Genomic DNA, 26931 nt, shown 5'->3' on the forward strand with positions numbered 1-26931 from the left:
AGAAGCAGGGGGACGGGAGACGGGAACCAGAGACAGAGCAGGCGGAGCTGCAAGGTTAGAGAGACCCAGATCATGACATCAAGAAAGCAAGAGTTTGTAAAGAGGCCTTCTTTGCAGTCAAATTGCAAGAGAGGACAGTGCACGGGCAAACACAGCTGGGTGAATGTTTAACAAATTTATTTGTACATCTTCACAGAACACGCAGATGACCAGTCAGTCAGTCAGTCAGTCAGTCAGGGTACAAACCTTTACTCTATGACCAGGAGCCAAAAGGAAACACAATATACAGTCATAAATAAAAAACGCAGGTTATTGTAAGGAGGAACTTCTCCGAGAAACTGTTCCTACAGGGAGCAAACTTAAGGCATCAATTCATAAACATCTGGATGGCTGCTTAGCAGACTAAATTAAAAAAAAAAAACATACAAAAAAATACATGGAGCATGAAGAATATTCATCTTTCCCCAGTCTCATGCAGGTAGGTTGTGGAAAACCAATACAGTGGCCCATTGTACATTCATTCATAGTATAGTTCTGACAGCATGGAAATGATTAGTGACACACGAACATGTAGATTAGAGCACTGCATACAGAACAGAACATGAAACCACAGACCATTCAGTCGATACTTCTCTTCAAAGTGAAAGCTTGGGACATTGAATGATCGCAAATGATCAATAATCTAAATGATTAGTCATATTTTCTCCTTGATTCCAATGCTGATTTTTTTCTCCAAGCATAGGAGCTTGAAACTCTCCACATTCATTTGCTTTGAAGGCGTTCTAAGAACATACTCTGTGTTAAAACCAGGCTGACAGTTTGTTTTTAACTGCTTCACACAAAGAAACACAGATGAAGGTCTGCAGCCCATTCACTAAATATCAGGTCGATGTTCATACGGCTGGTGGACACAATAACGTGAACACCTGCCTGACAGTAACAGAAAACACCTTAGAATAAAAACTCGTCCAGCACTCATCAGAGACAGACGCCATACGTTCCTTAAAAGTCGTAAGTTACGACACAGATATTGCATTGAATTGCATCATATTTTCTGAGTGTTCATGTTATTATGTCCACTGTTTGACTAGGAATTACAGCTCCGATCACATGATTGTATTAGCAGGGGCAAACTGAAGAGCCAATGACGAAAACCGGATTTCCCTCCTCTGTTAAACTTCACAGAAAGTCTATCAGTATTTCTCTGCACTATTAAGGGGCTCAAATAAGATCAATACTTGAATTTACTGAGTAAAACAGCAGGTACAATGATTGTGCATCATCGTGTGACACTCAATCTGTGCAGACTGTTGATCCACACAGTCCGACAAGGCGGCTTAGCAACAAAAATGGACAGAGCCAGTTTAGCCGATCCTGTGCTAAGCAGATTTGTAAAGTATGGGCCTGTGTGTTCACTGCTGAGCTTTTTGACAGCTAAAAGGGATAAAGCACGTGTGCCATCAAAGCCTTCGCGTCAGGGAGGAAAAGCTAGTGCAACAATTACTGCAGAACTAATTCAGTGCCAAAGTTGAGGACCAGAAGAAACAAACATGCTCTGCGAGGATGTGAGGACTATCACTTAGGTGCCGGACGTTCTTGGGATTTTGAGGCTGAAGATGAAAATATAAGATTATTAAATCTTATCGAATCCTGTAAGGGACTTCATCACAGTTCTCGCTGCACCTGATCTTACAAATGTGAACTCAAGCACAACTTTAGTCCTTCATTAGCTCAAGAAGTAGCTGAGGATTCACTTTGAAATTCAGGACTGTGGTATCAATAAGACTCACTACCAGTATCAAACATACAGCCTGTACACAATGCTTCAACCTTCGGTGCTTATGTACAGCAAAATACACACATACGCACGCACGCACACACACACACACACACTCTCACAAGCAGTACTAAATAGACACCGCACCCCCGCCTCACTTTAAACCAACAAAATACAGCTGTGGTTCCGATTCGCGACATTTCAAGTAAAACATGTACAACTGATGTATGAAAAAAGTTTCTCCCCTCGTTCCCCCTCGCTTGTTTCCTTACAAACAATGGAAAACTTCAGCATTTTTTGTTTGTTTGTTTGTTTTTCCTTCCTCTGGCACAGACGAGCCAGTGGGGAAAAAAGGCTTACAAAACATTTAGAGACACCATCACCTCAACAGTTAAGTGTCACACACAGACACATGGACATACACACATACATAGTGTGGGTTTCCATTGGAGCCTGCCAATGAAGCTCTGCAACCTGTACAGAAAGACGATTAATGCACACACAGACACACTCACATACATCAGTTTGGAGAATACATGGGAAAGAATAGTAAAGATAACAACACTACAGGTTTGTCACACGAGGCCTCCCATTAAAAAAGAGGTTTGACTGTAACTGTACATACATAAAGCCTAAAGGTCCAGTGTGTAGGATTTAGGGGGATCTACTGGCAGAAGTCGAATATAATATTCTTGATTATGTTTTCATTAACGTACAATCACCTGAAAAAACAAATCGTTGTGTTTCGTTACTTTAGAATGAGCCCTTTATATCTACAGAGGGAGCGGGTCCTCGTCCATGTTTCTGCAGTAGGACAAACCGAACTGAACCGAACTGATATGAACCCCGCCTTTCGTGTTTTTAGCGACTTGGTTTTTAGCCATTGGTTATCCTACATACATAGAAGGGGAGGATGAGGCAATTTGGTTGCAATCTGCAACCTCACCACTAGATGCCACTAAATTGTACACACCGGTCCTTCAATGCTGCTTCAAAATGTCCATCATACACACGGTTATGCTGCTTGAGAAACATGCACACTAGGCTAAGGTTCTTCTTACAGAGTCCTGTTGGACAAAAAGGCATTGAGAACTAGAATTCTGAACCCTTTTCCTTTTTTCTTTTTAAAGTCTGTAACTGATATGCCTCACTGCGTGATGCACGTCCAGCATTAGTTTTCACAGGCCTCAGTGATGCCTGATTTGGCACGTTGAGAAAAAGGAGGAACAGTGACGAACAGAAGAGCTCTCTGCTGATAGCCTGTCGTCCGTTGAGTGGCACTGCATCTGACATTAGAAAGGAAACATGAGCGATGCAGGAACATAAAGAGATGAGTGCACCTAAGGTCCGTATCAGCAATAAGGTACATTCTAGCCATTAATGCTGCAATGATAAGACATCACACACACACGCGCCACATCAGAACAGACCACAACTTTGGCTTTTCAATACAATCAATGTTTGAACTGGCAAAGTGCAGACTTTCTGTTTCGCTGGCTGATTGAGTTTCAAACTGTAGGGTTGGTAAGACAGTAATTTAGCTATGGCACATCCAAATGTCTTTCTGGGTACATTGTGAGGGTGTCGGGTGCAAGTGAGGCTGCTCTGAGGCACCTTTTCCTGTAAAATACTACATTCTCTCCTCAGCAAAGTACACTGTATGAGAGTTTCTTAATGAAACTGGCAAAGAAGTTTAGAAGGTTTACTGTTCTCTGTTTATCAATAGAAAAACCTTTTTTAACAATAGTTTCTGTGAAAATTCGAGAGTGACCCATCTTCAGAGCCCAGCCAGCTATGGTCACTTTACAGATACAGTTTAAATCAAAATCCTTCCCTTTTCTCCTCCTGTAAATTATTCAAATATCTTTGATGATTCCTCTTAAACATGGAGACGTATACACAAATTAATCCAATGACATGTGATTGTGGCAATCAGCTTACCCCGCCCGTCTTATAAAACCACACTTGCCTATCAGCTAGTGGCTCACAGTAGCTTGAATTTCAAAAACCTGTTCAAATCCCTCTCATGAATCAATCTGTGTGCAGTTTCACTTGGTTCGCTAAAGAAGCTGAAGCTGCCATTTCATTGACTTTAAAATGTGCCACATGCTCGCATGTTTCTGTTTGGAAAAGTCTGTCAAATTTAAGCTTCTGACAAAAAGGTGCAGAGCATGGCTTTAACAGCGGCGGGCAACAGGAAGCGTGGCCCAAACACCGCCAGCACGACGGGCTCAGTCAGCAGCGTTTGAGAAACATGTTGAAATGCACTTTGTCCATGAGTCAACATTTTAAAGACATTCTAATGGGGGGCATGCTTAAGACCATCAACCTAACACGGCAAGAAATACAAATAATACACAATGAAGGGCAAAGCCAACTTGTCATGCTTTTCATGTTGGTAGTGCTGAGGGTTTACTTACTACAGCTGGCTTAGGAAGAGTTTGTAGGATTTAACAGTGTGCACTGTTGTGGAGTGTTGTGCTGTGACGCCAAGGCATTTTATCAACAGGAAGACATTCCCCTGGGCCTCTGCTCACCGTCAGAGCAGACAGCCAGAGGCTTAAAATAGGTCCCATTCTTCATAAAATGTGAGGACTGGCACTTGCCATTTTGTATTCCTGAACAAATGAATCTTTAAAATTCATCAGCAGTCTTGCTAAAACAGGGAAAAGCTGTTGCACTCTTGGTCGAAAGAAGACAGAAGGAAGCAGAAAGGTAAACACAAATAGAAAAAAATCTATTTACACAAACAATGGTGTGTTTCTGGAGAGTCGAGTTAGGCCGTAGAAACCGAAAGAAACTACGATACATAAATAAAGTTAAAAAGTCATATTAAATCTGTATATTATTCTGGTATTTCTAAGTGCTGTTTTTGTTTGAAGGAGAGGCATCGTCACCCTGAAGTTTATGCAATGCTGCACCACCCACAGATGTTCCCAAGGGTGGAGTGCTTTTTTCATTGAGGCCGAGGGAGACTGAGGAGCTGTGCAAAACAACCCAGAGACCCTCCCGCAGTTTTAAGGGTTAAAAGCTGACACCAAATCAGCTCAGGGCAAGACTGTGCCGTGGAAGTCATCGTAGAAGCTCCCGCACTCCAGTAACCCTGCACTGTACAACAAATTTCAGTTCCACCTCTAGAATCTAAGTTAATCAGACAGTTCCTTGTGCCCGCTATCTTCTCAGCAGTGATAAGATTCAAAAAAAGAAAAAAAAAAAGTTTCCCATGCACTTCCTTTCTGGGGTGGAGCCACAGTGCAGCACTAATACAGCAGAAGGGCAGCGAGATGAACTTACTTTGTGGCTACATTTACACACTGGTAGACATCTTTTTTTTTAACACTCCTTCACATTTTGCATCATAGCCAAGGATGCAAGCATCAGCCGGGTAGGGCACATCTTCAGAGGGGCATGAGGACAACGCTGCAGAGGGTAGTGTGAGGACATCATCAAGACCACACGAGAAGGAAGATGATCATGGCAAGAAAATGCAGAAAAAGAGGAACCTCGTTTAAATAAACAGAAACGGTGCTGGTGTTTAAAAAAAAAAAATCAAGCTGCAGACTTTCATGATCAGCGAGCTGTTTGTGACGTCTGCTGTGATGGAGAACTCAAACGAATGCTCCGTGGTCCGGGACCGATGAGTTTTGTTTGTGTGCGGGAAAATCAGTTTAGTGCATGCTGTCTGATTGTGTGGAATATCCAGTCCATCTTGGTGGTCCATCCTCCATGGTGAGCATCGTTCATCTGTTTCATAAAGTAGTCTAACGCCTCCTGCACAAAGGACAGAAAAATTTGAAAAACATAGACAAATAAGTGGAGGAAATAATCCTGCAGAGGTGTCAGAGAGTCAAATGTGAGGAAAGCATTATTACCTGTTCGCTCTTCTCCAGGGCCAGTGTCTTCCTAATGTAGGCAATGTCATCAAATGACTGCAGCTCAGGCATGCCAGAGCCCAACATCATGGAGAACAGGTTGATGAAGAGGTTAGCGTGCTGCCGGATGGCCAGGTAGGCTTTATAGCACATCTCCTGGAATCTGGAGGGAGATGGAAACGGGAATGTGAAAAAGACAAATGACTGTTGCTCACAAACCGACTGACTGATACCAGCTGCAGATGAGGGATGAGAGAAAAGAAGATGCCGCAGTACCTTTCAAACTCTTTGGTTTTCGCACACTCCTGGGATCCCTTGCTGATGACGATGAGGAAGTCTTGTGTCAGCACAAAGGGCACTCGCTCTCTCTTGTAGCCAAATTTCTTCTTCTTGTGATCCAGGAAATGGCCAAAATCTATATGAAACAGCTGGAAGAGAGCAAAACAAAAAGGAAAGCAGGAGTAAGCCTGTTACCTCCAAAATCAAGTTGCCATTCAGTCATTTACTATTCGCTTAAACTTACTCATTTTATCACATATGTACTGCTAAATAATAAATGTCTATCAGCCAAATGTACAAATAAAATCCATTTCTACAACTGAAACAGAAAAAACACAAGGAAAACAAGGAAACTGCAAATATTTCTGGAACAACTGACAGGTCATAACTTCATTAATACCCAAGAATAAGACTCTAAAGGTCAGTGGGCAGCATTTATGTGGGAAGGACCATAGAAGCATAATTCCAGTAGCCAGAAACATGAAGGAGCAAGGCTACTATAAATCAACATCAATGAAAAGGACACTGACCCCAAACCATACATCTATTTAAACGAGCTCTGCGTTTATGTGGTTAGATGTCAATCATATCTCAAATTGTGCATGTATAGCTTGTGTGAAAATTGTAACCTGTCCATCTCTGACCAAAACTGTGTGTTGTGTATGTGCATATACAAGTTACCTGTCCATCATCTTTAACCATAATGTTGCTGTTGTGCCTGTCTCCTATTCCAAGGATAAATGTAGCTACACAGTAGCCAGCACAGGACCTCGTAAACAGATCCACAGCCATGTCATACCTGCACACACACAAACACACACACACACACACACACACACACACACACACACACACACACACACACACACATAAGCAGTGACACCATTAAATTTGCATCTTAACAGAAATTAGAAATGAGAATGTGTTAAATGAAACAAAGCATATACATAAAACTGAATGCAGGCAAAAGTAAATGGGCTGTAACTCACTCACACCACCAGTTTTTCCCTAAGACATTTCTTTTAGTACAGTTTCTGCACTCTAATGGACATTGTTCTGTACTGTCTAATGACGTGGAGACGCTGCAAAAATAACAGCAGGATAGAAGAACTCACATCTCGCCCTTGTTCTTGTCCTTGAGCCACTGATGCAGAGTGTTTGAGTTGAACTGCAGGGCTCCTTTCAAGCCTCCTTTACACTGAATCTGCATGATGGTGTGGGAGCTGCGAACCACCTCAATGAGACCCACACAGTCTCCTAATGACAGACAGCCATAGGGAAGCATCCTGGAGAAACATAAAGCAGATATTCTTAGCCCCATGCACTGAGGCAGGAAAGAGTCAGAGAATAAAGACAGTGAAGCAGTAAGATACAGAGCGAAAGAGAAATATAAAACAAGATAATTGGAGAGAGTAGTACCGCAGGTCCAGTCCCTGATTCTGCCAAATATTCTCCATGATTTTAATAATCTGCAACGTCAGCATATCCTGCCGCAAGTCTGCAGCACAAGCACACACAATGAGGACAGTTAAAGTTAATAACATCCTGGGATACTGACAGATTATACACATAAAAAAAAACGTAAGGACGACTTAGTGTGATTACAGTAGACAAACATTACCACGAAGCTCTGCAGCCTCTAAACAGCACTTTACAGTTTGTGTCAACATTTAGGACTGGGACGGGGAAACATGCTGCTTCACTGTATACTGTAGCACAAATCAGTAAGAGTAAACTAATGTCCCTGCGCAAACTGAGAGCTTTCAGTGGCACGTGGTGGTAGGAGTGACACACTTAGCTTAAATGCTATGACATCAGTTTAAACGCATATTGCTTTAGATTTGTGTTGAGAGGATAGAACAGTTTCTGGTATGTTTGGGGGAACAGAGGCTGAAAATGAGGTTTAACAGGTTGTGTGTGCGTGTGTGTGTGTGTGTGTGTGTTACCATCTCCATTTTTGAAGATTATCTCATTGTTCTGAAAGAGCAGCTCGGACATGATATCAGGATTCTCCCAGTTGAGCCACAACGGTCTCTTAGCTGACGACATGATCCTGCATTCATCTAACCTGTGTACAAATCCATTCAAGTTATTACAAGTTATTAACAAAAGTAATCGTACACACACACACACACACACACACACACACACACACACACACACACATGCACACACACAGCTCATTCACTACTGTTTCCAACCTTAGGTTTCCCAGTTGGTGTGCAGGGTTGAGAGGAGAGGTGAAGTTCTGCAGAGCATCCATGTAGTCCGGTCTCTTCATCTGGTCCACAAGAAACCGCATCTGGACCTCCACAAGACACACATACAGCCACAACAACACACACACATACGTGCATTTGCACATTAAGTGTGTGTGCCCGCACCCACAAACACACGTATCCACAGAGAAACCTTCTAAAAATGGCTGCATTTGTGTGTCGTTACAAAAAAACATCAAATAGCTGAATGAATATGTTTGGAAGATTGAGAATGAGTAACGCAACACAGATCACACCTAAAGTCTGACGGGTGGGTGATAATTAAAATTCTATGTGTGGTGTCAGCTGTGGAGAAACGTGCTTTTAGAACAGGGTCAATAACTGAACAACCCACTGATGAAACCTGACTTAACTGATAAAAGCATCACATTATGAGCTGTGACAAAAATATAAATAAATAAAATCCTGATCTGCTGTGTGGGTGTGCATGTTTTGTGCTGTGTCACTGCTGCTTATTGTACTTAGGGACTTGGTACTATAAGCAACACAGCTAAGCGAGGCTTGTGTGCCCCTACATCCACAAACACTGAGCACTGTGTTTTTAAGTCAAACAGAAAATAAACCCACATGACATCTGTGGAGTGCTGCAGTGTACGACACTGTGCCGCCATAGACTGATCAGTGAATGAAGCCTTATAATGCTGCTTCTATCACAGCTACAGTGTGCCAGGCTTGTCATTTCTCAAACTTTGAACGGCAATAATGTGGAAAAAATGAATCGAGATGAATACCAACATCACCGCAGTGTGTCCCATATGTTACATAGTGGAGTTTTGAGGTGTAAAGGACAAAAAACTCGGCCTCCTTACCTTCTGCGTCTCATCCTTCTTCTCCTGTTTCAGGATGTCAGTGAGGTTAATGAGCTTCTCCATGGCTTCTACCTGCCTGCTCAGGTGTTTGAGGTACATGCCACAAGCTCTGCAGTAAGCCTCCAACAGCAGCCCAAACCTCTGGCTGACTGTTTTATTGTGCATTTCTGACCTGTGAGGGAGCGACAAAGACAAAGGAGAGACAGACTTATTGAGTGTAAGAAGCTTTCTAGGAAGACACTGAGAAAGGAAGGTATGAAGAAAAAGCAATCTGGATGGTGACTCACTTGAGATGCCAGAAGAAGAAATGCCCTATCCTTTGATTGGTCAGGGCCTTTTTGAGGAGAAAACGGGCCAGCGGATTGTCAAGATACTGCTCATATTTTAAAACCTATAACAAGAGAGGAGGATAGGGGAGAAGGTTCAGATTAACCATTTCAGACTCTATGATGTCTCCCCACCGTGGAGCCTCTGCAAAGCAAATACAACCTCAGGCATCACGGATCAGAAAGACTTCAACACACAAAAACAGGCCAAACAAAAGCTGCTTTCCAACTGATATAAGACTGACAGCCAAGGACACTCAGGCTGAGGAAAGCTACTCCACAGTGCCCTGCTAGCTCCTCAATGTCTTCCTTTTTACTCGGTTCTTCTGTCAATCCGTTCCTTGAACTCAACAGCCCTGGTTCTCAGTCAGACCTACCTGTACAAGCTGGATGAGGTACTGGGATAGTTTGTCATCAGTCAGGTATTTGTCAAGGCAGCGTACAGCAAAGTGCCTGACCATGGGGTCTGGATAGTTACAGTCCAGCAGCTCCATGGCCTGCTCAGGACGGATGGAGGGCCATTCCTTTAACAGACAGTACATCTGGGAAACATACAAACCAAGAAATATGAATTCATACTTATTTTCCACTCATATATTTGTCTATGTATATATAGAGAGAGATTACATAATTACAACTGAGTAGACACATTTTATAAAAAAATGACAAATGTGCAAATAAACAAACCTATACTCTGTGCAGTCGCGTTTTCTTTAACGCTGTTCCTCTGTTCTGAGGACGCGTTTATATAACAAGCGGGCATGAAATAGCATCTCATTACCTGTGCTACTTCATCTCTGGAGTTCCACTTGACAGCGAGAAGGATCTTGGGGAGGATCTCAGGGATGTTCATGCAGTAGTGCCTGACGGAGAGAGAGAAACAGGATAACTACTGTGTGTGCATCCCAGTTTAAGGATGCAGCATGCAGAATATGGCTAATCCCACAAACGTATTTTGGCTTTTGTAAACAAGTGTTATAAGAGTAGTGGTTTAAAAAATGAACACATTTCAGCCATTAACCTGCAAGATTAAGCTTGATCTGAATCTGGGTGGAAGTGACATTCAGTAAATTTACCAACGAGTCTGAACTGTGAAATCTGTCGTTCCATCTCATCTATGGCTTTCATAAAGTTGTCCTTTTAGTACTATGTGGTGAAGCAGAGTAGTGTGACGTTTGCTGGTTGGCAGGTTACCTGTGTCTCCAGAGGAAGTCCTTCTCCTGCTCAGTGATTTCTGAGAGAGGGTCTCTGTTACTCAGCTGTTTCAGCTGCTCGGTGTCACTCTCTGTCAAGGCGTGATCTCTGGCCACACGGTTGCTCTGAAACACAACACAAAGAAAATACTTTAAACACTACATTATTACCTTACTAACAGTACTATAATTAACCTGCTGGCTGTCAAGTTACTGGATGAGCTCCTGATGCCTCCCCACGTTTGCTCTGTAATAAAATACAGTGATGCAACAAAACAAAACTCATATTGTAACCGAGTACCTTCACCAGCAGTGTTATTTGCTTTGTCACTTATTGTTAGAGCCTCCCTTATTACTTTTTCCTCGCATCACAGGATCTTTGTCTAAACTGTTCACAGTCAGCTCAGAATGCAGCTGCCAGGCTGCCGACGGTCCCACATTACTCCTGTTCTTGCATGGTGATCCAACTGCAAAAGAAAAGGCGATTGTGCCTCTGCTGTTTCAGACCCAACCCTCGGGAATCATCTTCGCCCATCAATCGGATTTGCTGAATCTTTGGACTGTTTCAAGCAGCTTCTAAAAACACATTTTTTTACAGATCTCTAATCTGGACTTTGTTGTCTAGTCTGTGTCTCATTGTGCTGTTCTCGTCCTGTGTGTGAAGCACTTTGTAACTGTGTTTTAAAAAGTGCTATATAAATAAAGCTTTACATACTTACTTCCTTCATAATAGTAACCAAACAAATATCTGCTTGTCTGGACATTCAGCCACGTACTCATTATGAGCAACAAACATAGCTTGGATCTTTAAAAGTTGTACTCCATTAAGACCCATTACTGCTCAGGAAACTTCTCAAACAGCTCAAGTTACAGATGAAGGAATTACTTAATACATCACATTACACTATCCTCATATATGAATCAACACTGAACAGTCCAGCTCTCTCACAACGCACATTATCTGATGGACCTGTAAAACAGGCCACATTAACATTATGTACATCTATTTGCTCTGAATCCCTTTTTTTTGTACTATACTTGTACTTCATTTACTCAACTGCGTCCTGGTCAACAGTTTGACCACAGTTCTAAATCAGTGCACAGAGAACTGAGCTAAAATAACCACAGTCCTGCTTTCCAGTTAACTGTCACATATTATCAGTGCAGTGCTTCCTTCATATAGTCCGTTTTCTTCTGTAACCAGACATGCTGTAGTACCTGAAGCATGAAATTAACTTGAGAATGTATTCAGTTGCCTGTATTCACTGGCTACTGACTTGAAATGATTTTTTAATGTTGCACTTCCTTTGTTGACTTGATCTCTACAACTAGCTTTTCCTCTTTGCACTAAGTGAAACGGCTTGTAAAATCTCTGTTCAGTCCCGTTTCTCTCTATGCTCACGGTCACTGTGTTTTCATGCTGCCAAATATCACAAGTTGTTGCTCTGATTTGCGTAGTTTTCTGTTTCTGTCATCAGACAACGAAACAAGTACGAATAAATAAATACTATGTTAACCGTTAATCGGTAACAAGCTGCTGAACAGCAGATACAGTCATTGTTTTATTGTGATGATGAGTGATGACAGAGAAGAAGTCAACAGAGCCAAAAAGCTTCTGTTAACACACCTAAATGAGCTGCAAACGTGTATTTATGTGCAGAAAACACAAAAAATGCCGGTGAAAGAACTCTATCTTTATAGAGTTTATAGAGTCGTAGACATTGAAACTGCGAAAGGGGCCAGAGGGCAGCTGGAGTGTGACGCAGCCAGATGCTGTGAACATCACACAGCATCTGGCTCAAGTTGTTAACAACACTGACATTACCCTCAAACCCTGAATTTGAGTTTCTCGCTTCGTCAAGAGCACAAATTTTGTATCGTATTATAATTATCTTCTTGAGAAAACCAAGTGTGGCTTCTGTCTGTATAAATACAATGTTCATTTAGATTTTAACTGTGTTTCAGATAAGATCGAACAATTATCTGGTCGGGATTCACACACACACACACACACACACACACACACACACACACACACACACACACACACACACACACACACACACACACACGTCACAAATAATTTAAGACATCCTCTCACATGGCGAAGTAACTCCAACCACAAGTCACATTATCACATCAGAAGTCCTGTTCTCTTGCCACACATCATGCAGAAATCTGATAAGACACCACCACCAACACCACCGTGAATAACTGAACAGCTCACAGTGTCACTGCCGAGTCACATGGGACCAACTCAGTTCACAAAGTTTAAGTCAAAAATTACTTTTTTATCGCTAATTGTCGGGCTGAAAACGAACCATATGTACCGAATCACTTATTGACCTAAAATCGCTAATATCTACATTTTCTATAAAAAGAAGAGTCAGAAATAAACTGAAAAGAGCTCTAACATTCATTGACATCTAACTACACATTCAACCTACCGACTGGCCCTGCTGCGTGTTATAAAGACTTACACACATTATATACACAACACACTCAATAGCACTTACCTGTAATTACATATGACGTCTTGCATAACACGCATATCAGTTCATGTTACTTACACACTACCATCACAGCTAACTTAGCAGATTGGATCATTATATGTAAAGCTTTCAACAAGGATACATCCACACGATGCATTACGGCCTAATAAATCAATGTCAAAATATCTCACGCCACAAAGGGTTCGAATGAAATTCAAACATCTTCATTAATAAACAATTAAAAACCATAACTCATGAACCCACTGTGTTGTTGGGTCTTTCCAGTCGTCCACTGGTTAGCAGCTAGTAAGCCGGTCTTTACCTGTCCAGAGAGGTTGTAGTTAAACCCCAGTTCCCTCGAGATGGTCCAGTTTGCGTGATCCTCTACTGCATTCATATCTGGGTATTTAACTGAACTACTAAAGTGGTCAAACTCCAGCTCCAGACAAGGGGTTTCCTGGACAAGAGAGATTAAAAGAATATTATCACATTCTGTAAATGACAATATCCCTCAAATCTGTTACTTTCTTATGCACCATCTCTGAAACAAACCCCATATGAATTGCTGAATTTGAGTACCTTATTAGGGTTGGATCCAGTGACTCCGATGGGGTTGAGGAGGTCTTCAAGGCCATGAGGGACAGGCCAGAGGTTCAGAGCCATCTTGTTGGCCACAAGAGTGTGAGTGTAGTCAAACAAGTTAATATTACCCCAAGCTAGTGGACAGTGCTCCTAAAGTGGGGGAACAGACAAGTAGGGAAAGAGACAAAGCCACTGATTGCAAATGTAATTTGGTTTGATGTGAGATGCTCATGGGAAAAAATAGACAGATGCAGATATTCTGGGACTCACAGTGTAGAAGTATGTGATCTCATTAAGGTTATAAAAGTCTATATAAAACATATAAAACATAACCTGACTCACTCATGTGTTAGCCAATGGTTAGGATAAAAACAAAAAGGTACTTAAGCCAAGTGAAAGCCAGACAACACATTAACAGGTCAACAGTCACAGCTCTGTGTCTGATAAGGTCAGTCCAGTAGAACTCATTTCAGGTCTTCAAAACAGGTGAAAATCAACTTTCCCAGTGACCAACAGAACTTAAATCAAAACTGATCGCGCACCACTCATTCTGATGAAACGCTCCATTGTTCGGGGTGCTCAGTGTTTCCCCATTCCAGAGGTCAAATAGTATTTTTGGTTCGGCACATAGAGGAAGTGCTCTTTGGTGAAAGTGGTTATTTGCCTTTAATGTGTTGCAGCATATGGATGCCCTAACAGAAATAAGTTTCAATGATCAGGTTTGAAAAAGACTTTAAAGGGTTTTTAAAGGTTGACGTGGGTTACAATGTTGGTACATTTGACTAACTTCTAATTGATCTTATTGAATGACAGGCTTTTAACAAAAGGTTTAATGAGAAAAATAGTTACAGTAATAGCTAGACTCTCATACCTACACTCACTCATCCTGAAGATTTAAGTAGGTAAGCCATGAAATGTGGCCGCCTCTCTGCTGCTGTAAAGAGTTCTCGCAGAATATTCAATTAAACTCTGAACTGGACCTTTCTGAGTGCTTGATTATGAGATTGTTGGTTGTGGGCCAAAGGAGAGAAAAATCATCAAATAAAAAATAGTTTCTCTTTGTAAAGGTTATCGAGCAGTCTTTCAATCGCAGTGCTCCTTCTGCCAAAGCTGCCGTGTAAGCCTTTACAAAGGTTAAGGAAATGTTTAAGATAACATCTTGATCTGCAGAGTGAGTCTTCACTAAGGGGCAGCGATGGAACCAGGTGACAAAGGGCAACATTGTGAGGCAGACTGAGTTACATGCAGACAGCCAGTCAAAATGCACCTATTTATAGTAAGTGCTGGCACAAAAGGCTGCTGTAGAGAAGTGTTTATCTTTAATTCAAGTGGGGCATGAAAGAGCATCCGCTAACCTGACCTCAACCTGGCATGGTGCGGTATGAGACAGGACTCACCCCAGGTGTCTGTTACAATATCCAAGTCATTCATTGATACACTCCACACACACAAACACACACAAACACACACAAACACACACACAAAACTGTCTCTCTCTTCCACCACAGAGAGACGGAAGAAAAATCAATCAGTGTGGGTGTCTGTTACAAGTATCAGACCCAGTGCACAAAAACACAGACAACAGTTTTACACCACACAGTTTCTAAACATACAGTGAAATGTACAGACAGTCATTCTGTTTATTGTAAATCTGATGTAAGCATCTACAGAGGAGGTTAATATTATGCTACACAAATCATCAATCAAGTTTTAAATTGAATGTATTTCCAAACTTTACAGCCCTAATTTTGATTTTGTATTATCAGAGTGTTCCGTATTTCAATTCGCCCCTTTCTCAACGTGCCATCAATGTGACCCGCAAAGCGAAACATACAGTATTCTAACGCAAATGGAAAGGTCCCCTCTGCTGATTGTGTTTCTGTTGATGTTTTCTGCCACCACAGCGCCCATGGCTGATTAGTAATTAAACAGAACCAAAGACGACACCACAGCTCCCATTCACCTTGGACACATATACTCAGACAGACTGACACATAGTGTAGGCTAGGCTTGTGTGCCAATACCAGCACATACACACCCACAGAGACACACACACCCACAGACACACACACACACACACACACACACACACACACACACACACACACACACACAGAGTACCTATGCTGTGTAAGTTCCTCCAGGATGGGTTAGCATGACAGTGTTAAAAGATTTAGACACGTGGAGATCTTCTGCTTTCTGCCATCTTTAGACTGTCACCACTGAAGTCCTGTCCGCCTATCGCGAATATAACACTGCTATTGGTATTTGTACGATCAGGTCTTAGTTTGGCTACCATGATGAGCTCATTTTTGGTTTGCTGTGTCTTGTCATGGAATTGTGTTTTAATCAAAAAATGCCAATTTCTCATCAAACGGAAGAGTTGATATATAAATGGCCTATTATGATACTTCCTGTTTTTGCACTTCATGTCAACTCGAGTCGCACTGTCGAGTCATTTCCCCCATGTCAGTGCTTTCTATCCTACCTCCTTGGCTCCCTTCCTGCCTTTGACGGAGCAGATGGAGAGGCAGAGTCTGGCAGCACGGGGTATGTCTGGGATGTACATGTCATAGGTGAGCCACTCGTTCCACCTGAGGATAAAGAATGAAAAAGACACAGAGATCACTTATGCAACAGAACAATCTCAAACAGAGGCCCACAGGACGAACTACAACTATGGCACCCTAAAGTGCTTCCAGTGAAAGAAAACTGAGTGTTCAAAAAGCCTGCACTGCTATTACACAGGGCCAAGCTGAGGCGAAACTTCATCAGCACAGCTTAGAAAGTGACACCGAGCAGATACATCAATGCCAAAATTGCTTGAAAATGAACACTGTTCTACCAGGCATATATAGTATAGACAGTACTCCTTTTAGCTCTCCAGGGGTATAAGAGTGGACCAAGGCTTGGGTTCAACAGTAATGTAATACAGCAGTTTAATGTTACTAGCCTGCACTAAACTGTTAACCTTTCCCTCCTGCCTTTGACTGCAAGTCCATTAACAGAGTAAATTGTCTGAACAAGTATTTCAATGAAATAGAGAGAAGGTGAATGAAAGAGTAAGGTATTTCCACCATTATTACCTAAATTGATTTGGAGCATTTTATTGAATCCCATGTTTTCTGGTTTTACTTTCACCACATGACAACTGTGGCTCACATTTTTTGTTTACATTAAGAAAAGCAAATAAAGCTATTATCGTAGCTACAGGGTCCTATATTTAAGGGCGGCAGTAATGAATTCAAAGGTATTGTAATGGACGGGGCACTTTACCTGGGGTTAGAGCAGGGCACTCTCTGTGTGTTGACATTGTCACACATCTGTTCACCTCCATGGTAAATGCCTGTTCTCACATATATCTATAAGAACATAAGAGATGCGAAATGAAACAAAAACAGAAAAAAACATAAATAAAAAATGTGATATATCTTCACTACATTACTAAGAGACTGCTCTGTGGGACAACTTGTCTCAGAAGTACACGATTAATAGCACCTAACAGCTGTCAAGTTAAATGATCATTACACTTCAGCAGCATGCAGTCAGGCAGTTCTGTTCAGACTGGTTACATTTGCACAAAGGAGGACACGAAGCACACCAACATGAGGTACCAGTGCCACTTTCTCTTCGTAAAGGTCTCCGTTCACATGAGACCTGGACAATGAGTGTTTGTTTTCACAGGAAGTGGGGGAGTTGGACGATGGGACAATGCGCACAACTGCAAAAACAGTCAACTGATATGGCTCGAAGGCATTACATTACATCTAATATATTCATTTTTTACTAAAAGATTATTCCTCTCGCTCTTCTCCAGCCTTCCGTGTAAGAACAGAATATTAGAGTCAAGGATCTGTGGCTTAATTTGACTGATCAACACAGAAACTGACATATTCCTTTGCATCCCCACCTTGTCTATGTCACGTATATTGACGTTAACATAGGTGGCGCAGAGGATTCGTATTCGCAGCGTTCCATTGATGGTCCACAGCGACTTGGCAGCCGCCTCGCCATTCATATAGGACGTTGCCGTGGAGATGCGTCGAGAGTATGACGGCATGACAAAGTTATCTGTAGGCAGCTGGGTGTACAGGCTGTCCTTAGCCATTAGCATCAGGTTAGGCATCCTGCCCAGCATGATGCAACTTCGGATATACTAGAGGGAGAGAGACAGAGACAGGGATGACGCAGAGGAGGACAGTTAGAACAAAAGTACACAGAGCTGATGGAGTTACATTGTGCATAAGTGTAATCAATGATGCCAATTGGTCGTTTTCCAGCAGCTGTCAACTGACCGTCGAGCAAACAGTGACACTTTGAGCATCTTCTACTGTGATCTGGTTCACATGAATTTTTCCAGACTCTGAGCATGGGCTCACGTCGCTGTGCGTAAGGAAATGGTTCCAGTGTTTTGACGAAAGTAACGAAAATGAATGTTGTGTTGTCATATCACAATGCTTACAATAAATAAAGGATCTGAAATGGATCAGGTTTTATATATATCCTAACACAAATTCATGAAACAGGCCGGGATCAGCCCTGAGCCTGATCCAGCAGATGAGCCATTTAAGGCTAAAATATTCACTACTTTAAACAGATTTTTGCCCACATGTCTCTTACCTTATACTGGCTGATGGGGTACTTTTCCAGCAGGTACTCATCACAGCCACAAACTTTGAGGATGTATTTACCCTGATATTCCTGAACACACATCTTGAGCTGCTCTGGGGACAGCAGCATGCTGCGTGTCTTCTTACGAATGGCCTCTGCTATCACCTTTAGGACAAGAAGCATGCAGACAGCCTACATTAGACTATAGCACCGCCTGTAGTGACAACCTTCAATGTCGTCACACTGAAGAAAAAAATGTAGGTGCTATACAGTGCGGCTCATGGCTGATTCAATGATTCAATTTTCATTTCAGTGCACATTCACCACACCTGCTCAGGCACACAGTCGTGGTTGATCTTCAATGTATACTTTTGTTTGTCGTTATTTGGAGAAACAATCACCCAAATCACAACAATAATCTGACCTAGAAAAGGAGACAGATGGAAAAACAGATGAACAGGGAGGCTGAGAAAAAAGAATCAATAAATCTAATTTCACTCGAGCAGCAACCAGGAAACAATAACCCACCTTTAATCATCCCGAGGACTGAGGGTATTATATTGAGTACTGTGCTTCCTTTCTAAGTATTGTTTTAATACAATAGCGTCACACTAATAGCACTTCAATCAATTCATTGATTGCCACGCTCATTATTGTAGTTCCTATCCATTGTCGAGGCTAGCAGCCATTAAGTATTGATGAGAGACTAAAATGTTCACTTCTTGCTTCCTGTTGACCTCCTGTTGTTTTTAAGTGCTTTTTTGTGTTTTATTGTCTCAAAAACAACACTCAGAGGCCTGATCAGACATCATACTTTTTCTATTTCCAAAGATTCTTGTTTTTCTCTTTTCCTGTGACACTGGTTGGATTCCACACTGAACAAAACATAGACCAAAACTGTTGCCTACCTTTGTCCAGTTTGCTATAGATGTGTTTGGGAAGTTCCTGTGTGGATTCTACATTGGGTGGGTAAACATACAGCGCTCTACTGTGGGGCCCGCTGGCGTCTCTCAGCTCCACAGAGTCTTTACAAACATTCAGGATGTTTCTCCTGAAGTCCTGAACCTCGGGGTCCTTCACGAGGTCAAACTCACACACAGGCATACCAATGGCGAAACCTGGGCGAATAAAAAGAAGAGCCAGTGAGCTGGGGGGGGGGGGTGTCTTGACTAGTCCAGTTAGAGACGCCAAAATAATGTTTTCCATAGCAAAACAACAATCCAAAATAAATGTAAGGAGCTTGCATACATCAGTTCTGCTTATTATGTCAAGTTTAAAATTAACTCGGGGAATTTTTTCATTCCCATCAAAATATGTATCAGATTAAAGAATAATACTTCAAATTTAGCAACAATATTGCTACTCTTAATAAAAATATTTGTTTTTAACAGAACACGAAAACATTCAACCTCTCACCGATCTCTCTGTTGAGGATCTTTTCCTCTCTGTTGCCAACTGGTTCAATGACCTTGAGGAAGGGCTGAAAGAGTCGGAGGTCACACAGTCTCCGGGTCTCATCATAGAACTCCTCCCGCTCTGCTTCCTGAAGGCAGGAAAAACAACCGCGTTCAAACTGTTCCACTTTGTTTTTTTCACGAAAGCCAAAGGTGAATTGCTGTAAGAGCTGATAGCCTTCCTGCAGGTTGGATGGATGTTTTGGAAAAGTGCAAAGCATGGTGTGTTTTAAAACACAGGGAAGCTTTCTAGAAGTAAAATGTGTTCTGTTTTGTAGAAAGGTGAGATGTAAACCACGTATTTTTGTGAGCCTTCCATTCACAACAAAGCCAAGGCAGGGTCTCCCTGCAGGAGCAGACTGGCTTTATTGAAAGCACAGTATCTGATCAGTTCCAGAGACATATTTCTTTTCATTAACACCTACATACAGAGCTTTGGCAGCTTCAGACAAATGTCTGTTCTCCTTTATGAACAGCTGCATTGGGTCATTCCATCAAACTATCAATAATAGAATTTCCATCGTGTTTTCTCATTTAGATGGACTCCTCTGTCTACAAGATATTCTCACTGACACAGAGAGTTCTTACCTGTGTAACACTGACAAAGATGTAGGACGTCTCCTCCTGTAGGAGGTGATGGAGGGGATATTTCCTGGCCTCCTTGAACAGCTCATGCTTGATGGTGATGAGCGTGGCCTCACGGAGACACTCCAGGGTCAGAATCATCCCATTGGGCAGCAGGCAGTCCACCAGGATCCTGCAGCCAAACAGCATCATTACACAATGTTGATGACTACTGAATTCTATATTTTTCCCTTGCTATGATCTCACACTGTTAAGAATTTCTTGACATTAAATAAGGATTCAATCACATGATACAATATAGGAAATATTGCATTGGCATTTGAGCTTTTTATTGGCAAAATCATAACATTTACAGGCTAACATTTGTCAAAAATACAAAGTGTATTTGTGTCCACAATAGAATCCAGCACGTCGTACCTGGGAGGCATCAAGTGGATGCCCCATAGCTCCCCTGAGGACGGCCTGGGAGGCATCTTCCTCTCTGTCTCCCAGCTCAGTCACACAGTTAAGCTGCAGAGCACAACCTGCAAGATAACATAAAATAAGCTGTGCAATAAAAACATGTACATAACAGTCTGTAAATACTATCTACAGTTTCTTACAATTTTTTACAATTTCTTTCATTTTATTTTTATTTAAAATCCTCACTCTTTTGTATATACTGTTTTTGTTTCTAATTTGCATGCACTTCTTATATTAATCTTTACTGATGCTGCTGTATTCTGGAATTTCCCCTCGCGGGACAAATAAAGGAATACTGAATTGAATTGAATTGAATTGAATTGAATTGAATTGAATAAGTAAGATAAGATAACTGTAAAGCACAGACTGAACACACTGTTCAACTTACAGCATGCCCTAGTTGTGATGCTTCAAAAAACATAAAAAACTGAGGCATGGTTTATTTATCAAATACAGTTTGGTTGATGTTTCTGTACAGGAGTATGCTGTTTGATTAGTAACTTGGTCAGAAGCAGGGTTTACCAACTGACACACACTGTTCATGGGTGCATGTGCTCCACTTTCAAGGTTACTTGATTGGTGCACATGAAACCACCCAACAGTGTCACCAGCTTTGTGTCTGTGACTTTAAAAACTCCATTAAACAACAAAGGTATACATTTTCTGACCAAGTTAGGCAACCACAACCAACTGCTTTTTAGATCGGGCAACCTTATTTAAAAGAATTTTCCCAATGACATATCCGGTGACTTTTGGCTCATCGTGAGCTACACAGTCCTGCCTACTCGCTGCGGCTAAGGCTCAGCTGTGTTCACTGAGTTAAGGAGAACAAGCATGTTCAGTCAACCACACAGCAGCAAGACTAAAACAAGAAGACTGAGTGACTGACTGCAGAGTACTGTTGGCGTGTGTAAAACTGGCATTGTGTATCTTGTCAACAGGCTGCACTTACAGTCCAGAAGTTTTTTGGTATGTAGATTTAATCCATGTTCCATCAGAAACATTACTTTAGAAGCATGATAAGTGGGTCACTGCAGAAACCATAATGCATGGACTCAAAGAGGCACAGATGTGCATGCCTGCCTATGCATGTGCAAAAGAAAAGGCTGGAAGACATCGACTTATCCTCAAAGTGAAAGCAATGTGAAACACATGGCAGGAGGCACAGTCACAACTCTGGTGTTAGACGTGTACTTTTAACTTCAACGAAATGACTTTATCTTTCCACTCTCATCACACGGAACAATTAGCTGACGTAGAGACAGACAAATAATTTCCCAGTGGTCTCTGGAAAGAAACATCTCTGTCAAGATGAACTAAATGTTTCTGGTTGGGGTCAAGTTATATTGCTTATTGCAACAGCAGTGCTATATTTAGAGCATCCTGTAAAAATTTCAAGTCTATTTCTCAGCAAGTCTAAATCCAGTCTGGAATATAATTTGCTGATGATAACTCAGCACCACCACATGGCACAATCCTGAGGACTGCTTGACAGATGTGGGGAGATGTGCACGAGCCCTTTATCCATCTGTTATTGACCCATCTTTCTGTTCAGGTCCAATCCAATTGGAATAAATTCCTTCCCCGTTCAGACTCTGATGGGCTCTTTTGCTGTGCAGTACTTGGGTCGACACTTGACACTAAATGCAAAGACAAATGAATTCACTGCCTTTTGGGGGACTCAGCCAGGTCAAGCGCCGAACTGATACTCTAATGCCAGCAAAGACCTTTATCACAAAACTTCTCAATCCATCCTCTTACATAAGGGCATCCATAATGCTACTATATACATCTGTTACACCACTTATACACATAATTGTGTCATGAGACCAAGAATCAATATTCAATTTAATTCTGACTATATCCAATGCTACAACACATCCACACCAACACCAACTATAAGATAATAGAAGTCCTATAACAATAACAACATAGCAATCCTGTAGTTATAGGGATGTGAGCTCATCTTTTCACACCAAAGCCAGTTAGACCATCCATTCCACCGTGGTTGGTCAAGGGTTGAGAGGCCTCTACTGGTTGCAGACCTCTGAATCAATGCCAACAGTTTATTTTCAGTAATCCAATGAGAATTGAAGCGGATATTAGTTGAAATTCAGTTTGTCAGCTCTATACAAAACATCTTTTTTGTTGGATGTGATTTTTTTTACATGGGCATCATGTCAGTGTCTTTTGTTTTGTTTTATTTCATAAAGAAACCTAAAGCTGAGCACAGGATGGCCTTCAGGCAATCAAAACAGATCTTCTCCAACAACGCTTAAAAGTTTTATTTATGGAGGGCAACCTTTGTAGTGGTGGAAGATGGAATAAAAGTTAGCCATGTCTCTCCACACACTCATTTCTTACCACCCCTGCTAAGTGCTCTCATTTTAATAAGATTTTACCGTCCTTAGCAACAGATGGATACTGAGACTAAAATGCTGTCTGTAAGAATCTTTTTTCAAATGCAGATCCAAAACAGGTTAAATTCTGGAAATTCTGTTTTTTGAAACATGAAACTTTTATTCTGACATGAATCTGACACAATTTGACACTTATTAAGTGATCCACACCAAGCAAACAAAAAAGATTATGACATGTCAGCCATGACCAAGTACAGTACACCATCTGTACTCAATATTGGCTTTTTCCCTAAACCTCCAACATTAGCCAAACACTAGCTATAGCTGTATTTTTACCAGGGACTTGTGCCACAACCACTTTAGACAGATTTCTCAGGTTCAACTCTCACAAACACAGAAACAACACAGTGACTCAACCTCAGATAGTGACACAGTAATAGGAAAGAATGTGTTTGTGTGGGCTCCTAGAAAATTACAACATGAAGCCTTAATTTGACCTTCAGTCAACTTACGGCCATAAACAATTCCCAGAGATGCAATCAGGATGAGAAGAAAACCAAGAATTATTATTCTCACATCATATCTTATCATCATATCATTATTCATCGGGCAAATGTACTTTTTTCACTCATTACAGAACACAGTGATATGCTGCTCTTTTTCTTCTTCATTTGAAAGCTTTTGCAATTGTGGAAAATACTCTGGATTATTATTATATTAGCTGTCTAACATGATGAAAATCCTTAAAGAACACATCACTGATTACTCAATCATTAAACTACATTACTGTAACACATTTAAGAACAGATCAAGGAACTATTAGTGCATTTAAACAATATCTTATCTAATCTTTTCAACTCAGGGTGGTGGTTACTTTCTCTGAGAAAAACAATCATTAGCAAATAGCACAAGGATATGGTGGTCATGCAGGTAGAAGCCTTTATCACAATAGAGCACTTAAATAAGTTAAAGGTCATTGTATCACGTATAACTGGACTTTCAGACCATTAAACACCAACATTTAAGATCTGTTAGTATAATTACTCATGAAGTCTTGACTCGTTTTAAAATACCAACAGAACTTTCTTATCCCATCTATTAGGAGTTGAGGCACCCAGCAACACTGCCCCTGGGTCCCAGATCAGATGGAGTGATTGAGGCACCTGGCAAGATGCCCTCCTGCACCAGACTTTGGAAATGTTTTGGGGCTTTGAAAAACTGTGAGGACACCACAGGGCATATCCATGGCATGATGGTAGTTTCAAATCTCTTTGCTGGCATTGGAGCACTTTACCCTCTGATTCTCCGCCCACATGTCAACTGTTGTCAATCACTCAAACAAGTTTGGTGTAATGCCCACTGACAGCTGTTTCCCTGGTTGAAAAAGCAACCAAGTCGATCAGAGCTTTGCAGGCATGACTAACAAAGGGAAAATCACCTTCCTGTACCAGAACCAGAGAAATGGCCACAAAAATAGCAACAAGCATAGTTAAGATTGTCAGTCTTAAAGTTGGAGTACACACCAGGTGGAGGAAGCTGCAAAGGAAAGGTGCAAAGCTTCCACTGTGGCAAATACAAAACTGATCAAGCATCAAGGGGTGAATGGGTGGATGCCCAGGTGATGCACAAGATGCAACTGAGAGGAAAAATAGATGATAGCATCCTCTGAAATTCTGACATTAAGCCATCAATCCAGCTGATGTAAATCTGTCCACCCACTTAAAGTTAAGTGTTGTGACTGAGACAAAAATGCAGCAAAATGTCAATGAGAAAGGAAAACAAGAAACAATGGTAGCACTGAATATGTACAAAAACAAGTAAAAACAGAAAACCCTGAGTTAGAACAAACCACCCTTTGAGCAGTTCTGCGATCTGTGACCCTGATCAGGATGCAGCTAAGCACTTTAGGACAAAAGAGGAAGCTTCCTCACAACACAGGATGTGGGGAGTGGAGAAACATTGGCCTAGACACAAGCTTGCTTTGAATACTCAAACACAACTGCACGGCTAGTTGTGTAGGCTCGAGGTGGCGGGCTGGAAAGATCAAACATATGCTCAGTCTCTACAACACCTAATACTCTGTATCTGTGGTTAATAGAAGGTTTGGCCATGATACAACAAACTGGCTTTAAAAAAAAAGATACATGATACAAACCATGATCGATTTTCGTTTCAGACAACACTGGATGTAGTGTCTTTAAAGACAGTCAACAGAAGCCTGGAGATGGAGAGAGAAAGTTGTGAAGCATACCTTAAAGAGAAGCCCTCCTATTGTGATGATGGGACAGTTCCTCCCTTCATGTTTCAGTCCATCTTCACGCTGTCACAGAAATATGCGTTAGGAGGAAAGGAGATTAAAACACAAACAACATCACGCACAATCTCCATCAATAGCCTGATTCATGCTGACTAGCAGCTGGTTAGCTAACGTTGGGTGTTTGGGAATGACAGCTTTGAGATGACAGCTCCACAGCACTGTGAGACCTCTCGGTATAATGACATATGAGAGTACATAACTCTGAAATATCATAGATGATTAGTTAACAACAAGTCTAACCATGTCGGCTCTGTTTCACGACACACATCTCTTTGGACTAACGTTGATGTCCACCAGTTTGGTAACGGTTACCGTTAGCTAGCTTTCTTCTTCAGCAGCTAACGGCTAACGATGAGCCTGTCATCCCCTTGTTGGAAAATATATTACCAACATTAAGCATATGCCATTTGTCTACTAAAAGATACATTTGTAGCTCGTGTATCATCATAGCTTACCCCTTTGACTTGGCGTCAACGCAGTGAAGTACTTCAGGATGCTGGTCAGAGAGGCTCTCCCAGGCTAATGCCAGCTAGCTAGCCTTCCAGCTAGCCAGCCCCTCCAGGTCCCTACGGCCGCTTGGTGGCTCACGGTGCCGGGCAAAGCAGCCTGTGATCTGACGTCTGTCAGCCTCTGTGCCAGCTATCCGTGACAAGAGCCGTTACTCCACGCCAAAAATAAATCCTCTCGTCCTGTGGGCTTTAAGATGTATAGATGCAGAAAATACGTCCACAATGTCCAGTGGGAAGGGCTGAACCTGAGGATGTTGTGAGCAGCTGCGCTGCTGGTCGACTGGACATTAGACTTGCTGCGGCAAAGCAGCCACGCTGTCTGTCTGGGGCCCTCCTCCCTTCCTCTAACACACAAACACACACATACTGAGAGAGTGAAACTGTGTGTGAATCATCGCTGAGATGGGTTAGTGGTGTAACACGTCGCCCCGATTGAGTTTCAAACCACAAACCCATATCTTTTTATGCAGATATTATTGCAGGACCACATACTATCACCTCAGGACACACTGAATTTGATACCAAAAATGTTTGTGTTTGTGGGCGTGACACCTGCTTGCTTTTTCTAAGAAGCCCACTATTTGGTAAGATAAGAAGATGAGACATCACTGATGTCCAGGGACAGCAATTCACACTTTACAGCAGCACAAGAGACAGACTGAACATAAGAAAATGGGACAATCTCATAGACACAGTATGGCAATAATGCATCAATATGAAATACATACATAGTTGAAAACCCACTTCCTAGTTTTACAAAAATATGAAACATACCGAAATAAGTAATTTTGATAATGTACAATATACTGTACTGTATACGGGTAAAATGTCATATGGCCAATAATAATAATAATAATAATAATAATAATAATAATAATAATAATAATAATAATACTAAGAGGAAGAAGAAGATTTGTTATTACCTATTGCAACTTTACTTTTAAATTCTTTGTCCGGTTTCTACTGGCTAAATTCGATTGAAATTATCGCTGCACTTAATTTAATTTGCCCATATCTAATCAAC

General features: G+C 41.5%; 1 protein-coding gene across 2 annotated transcripts; it reads right to left on the reverse strand.

The window, feature by feature from the left end:
- Window positions 1–160: 160 nt before the first annotated feature.
- On the reverse strand, window positions 161–26909 carry LOC143315990 (phosphatidylinositol 4,5-bisphosphate 3-kinase catalytic subunit alpha isoform-like). 2 transcript variants are annotated; one of them, XM_076723652.1, is made up of 27 exons: window positions 26831–26909; window positions 25854–26251; window positions 25333–25401; window positions 20677–20783; window positions 20263–20431; window positions 19637–19763; window positions 19129–19338; window positions 18550–18644; window positions 18230–18385; window positions 17520–17765; window positions 16886–16971; window positions 16098–16203; window positions 13607–13759; window positions 13350–13484; window positions 10537–10661; window positions 10124–10205; window positions 9720–9884; window positions 9304–9407; window positions 9017–9188; window positions 8130–8230; window positions 7875–7996; window positions 7348–7426; window positions 7044–7214; window positions 6610–6727; window positions 5926–6077; window positions 5650–5812; window positions 161–5548 (listed from the first exon to the last, which is right to left on the reverse strand). In XM_076723652.1, exons 4-27 carry the CDS (start codon window positions 20730–20732, stop codon window positions 5441–5443), a joined length of 3201 nt encoding a protein of 1066 aa, XP_076579767.1. In that variant the 5' UTR covers window positions 20733–20783; window positions 25333–25401; window positions 25854–26251; window positions 26831–26909; the 3' UTR covers window positions 161–5440. The 2 variants fall into 2 exon arrangements, with proteins under 2 accessions (XP_076579767.1, XP_076579759.1); XM_076723644.1 differs by having other exon boundaries at window positions 8130–8236.
- Between the last annotated feature and the right edge of the window lie 22 nt (window positions 26910–26931).

This window comes from Chaetodon auriga, chromosome 3 (assembly GCF_051107435.1).
Source record: "Chaetodon auriga isolate fChaAug3 chromosome 3, fChaAug3.hap1, whole genome shotgun sequence".
NCBI classification, from domain to species: Eukaryota; Metazoa; Chordata; class Actinopteri; order Chaetodontiformes; family Chaetodontidae; genus Chaetodon; species Chaetodon auriga.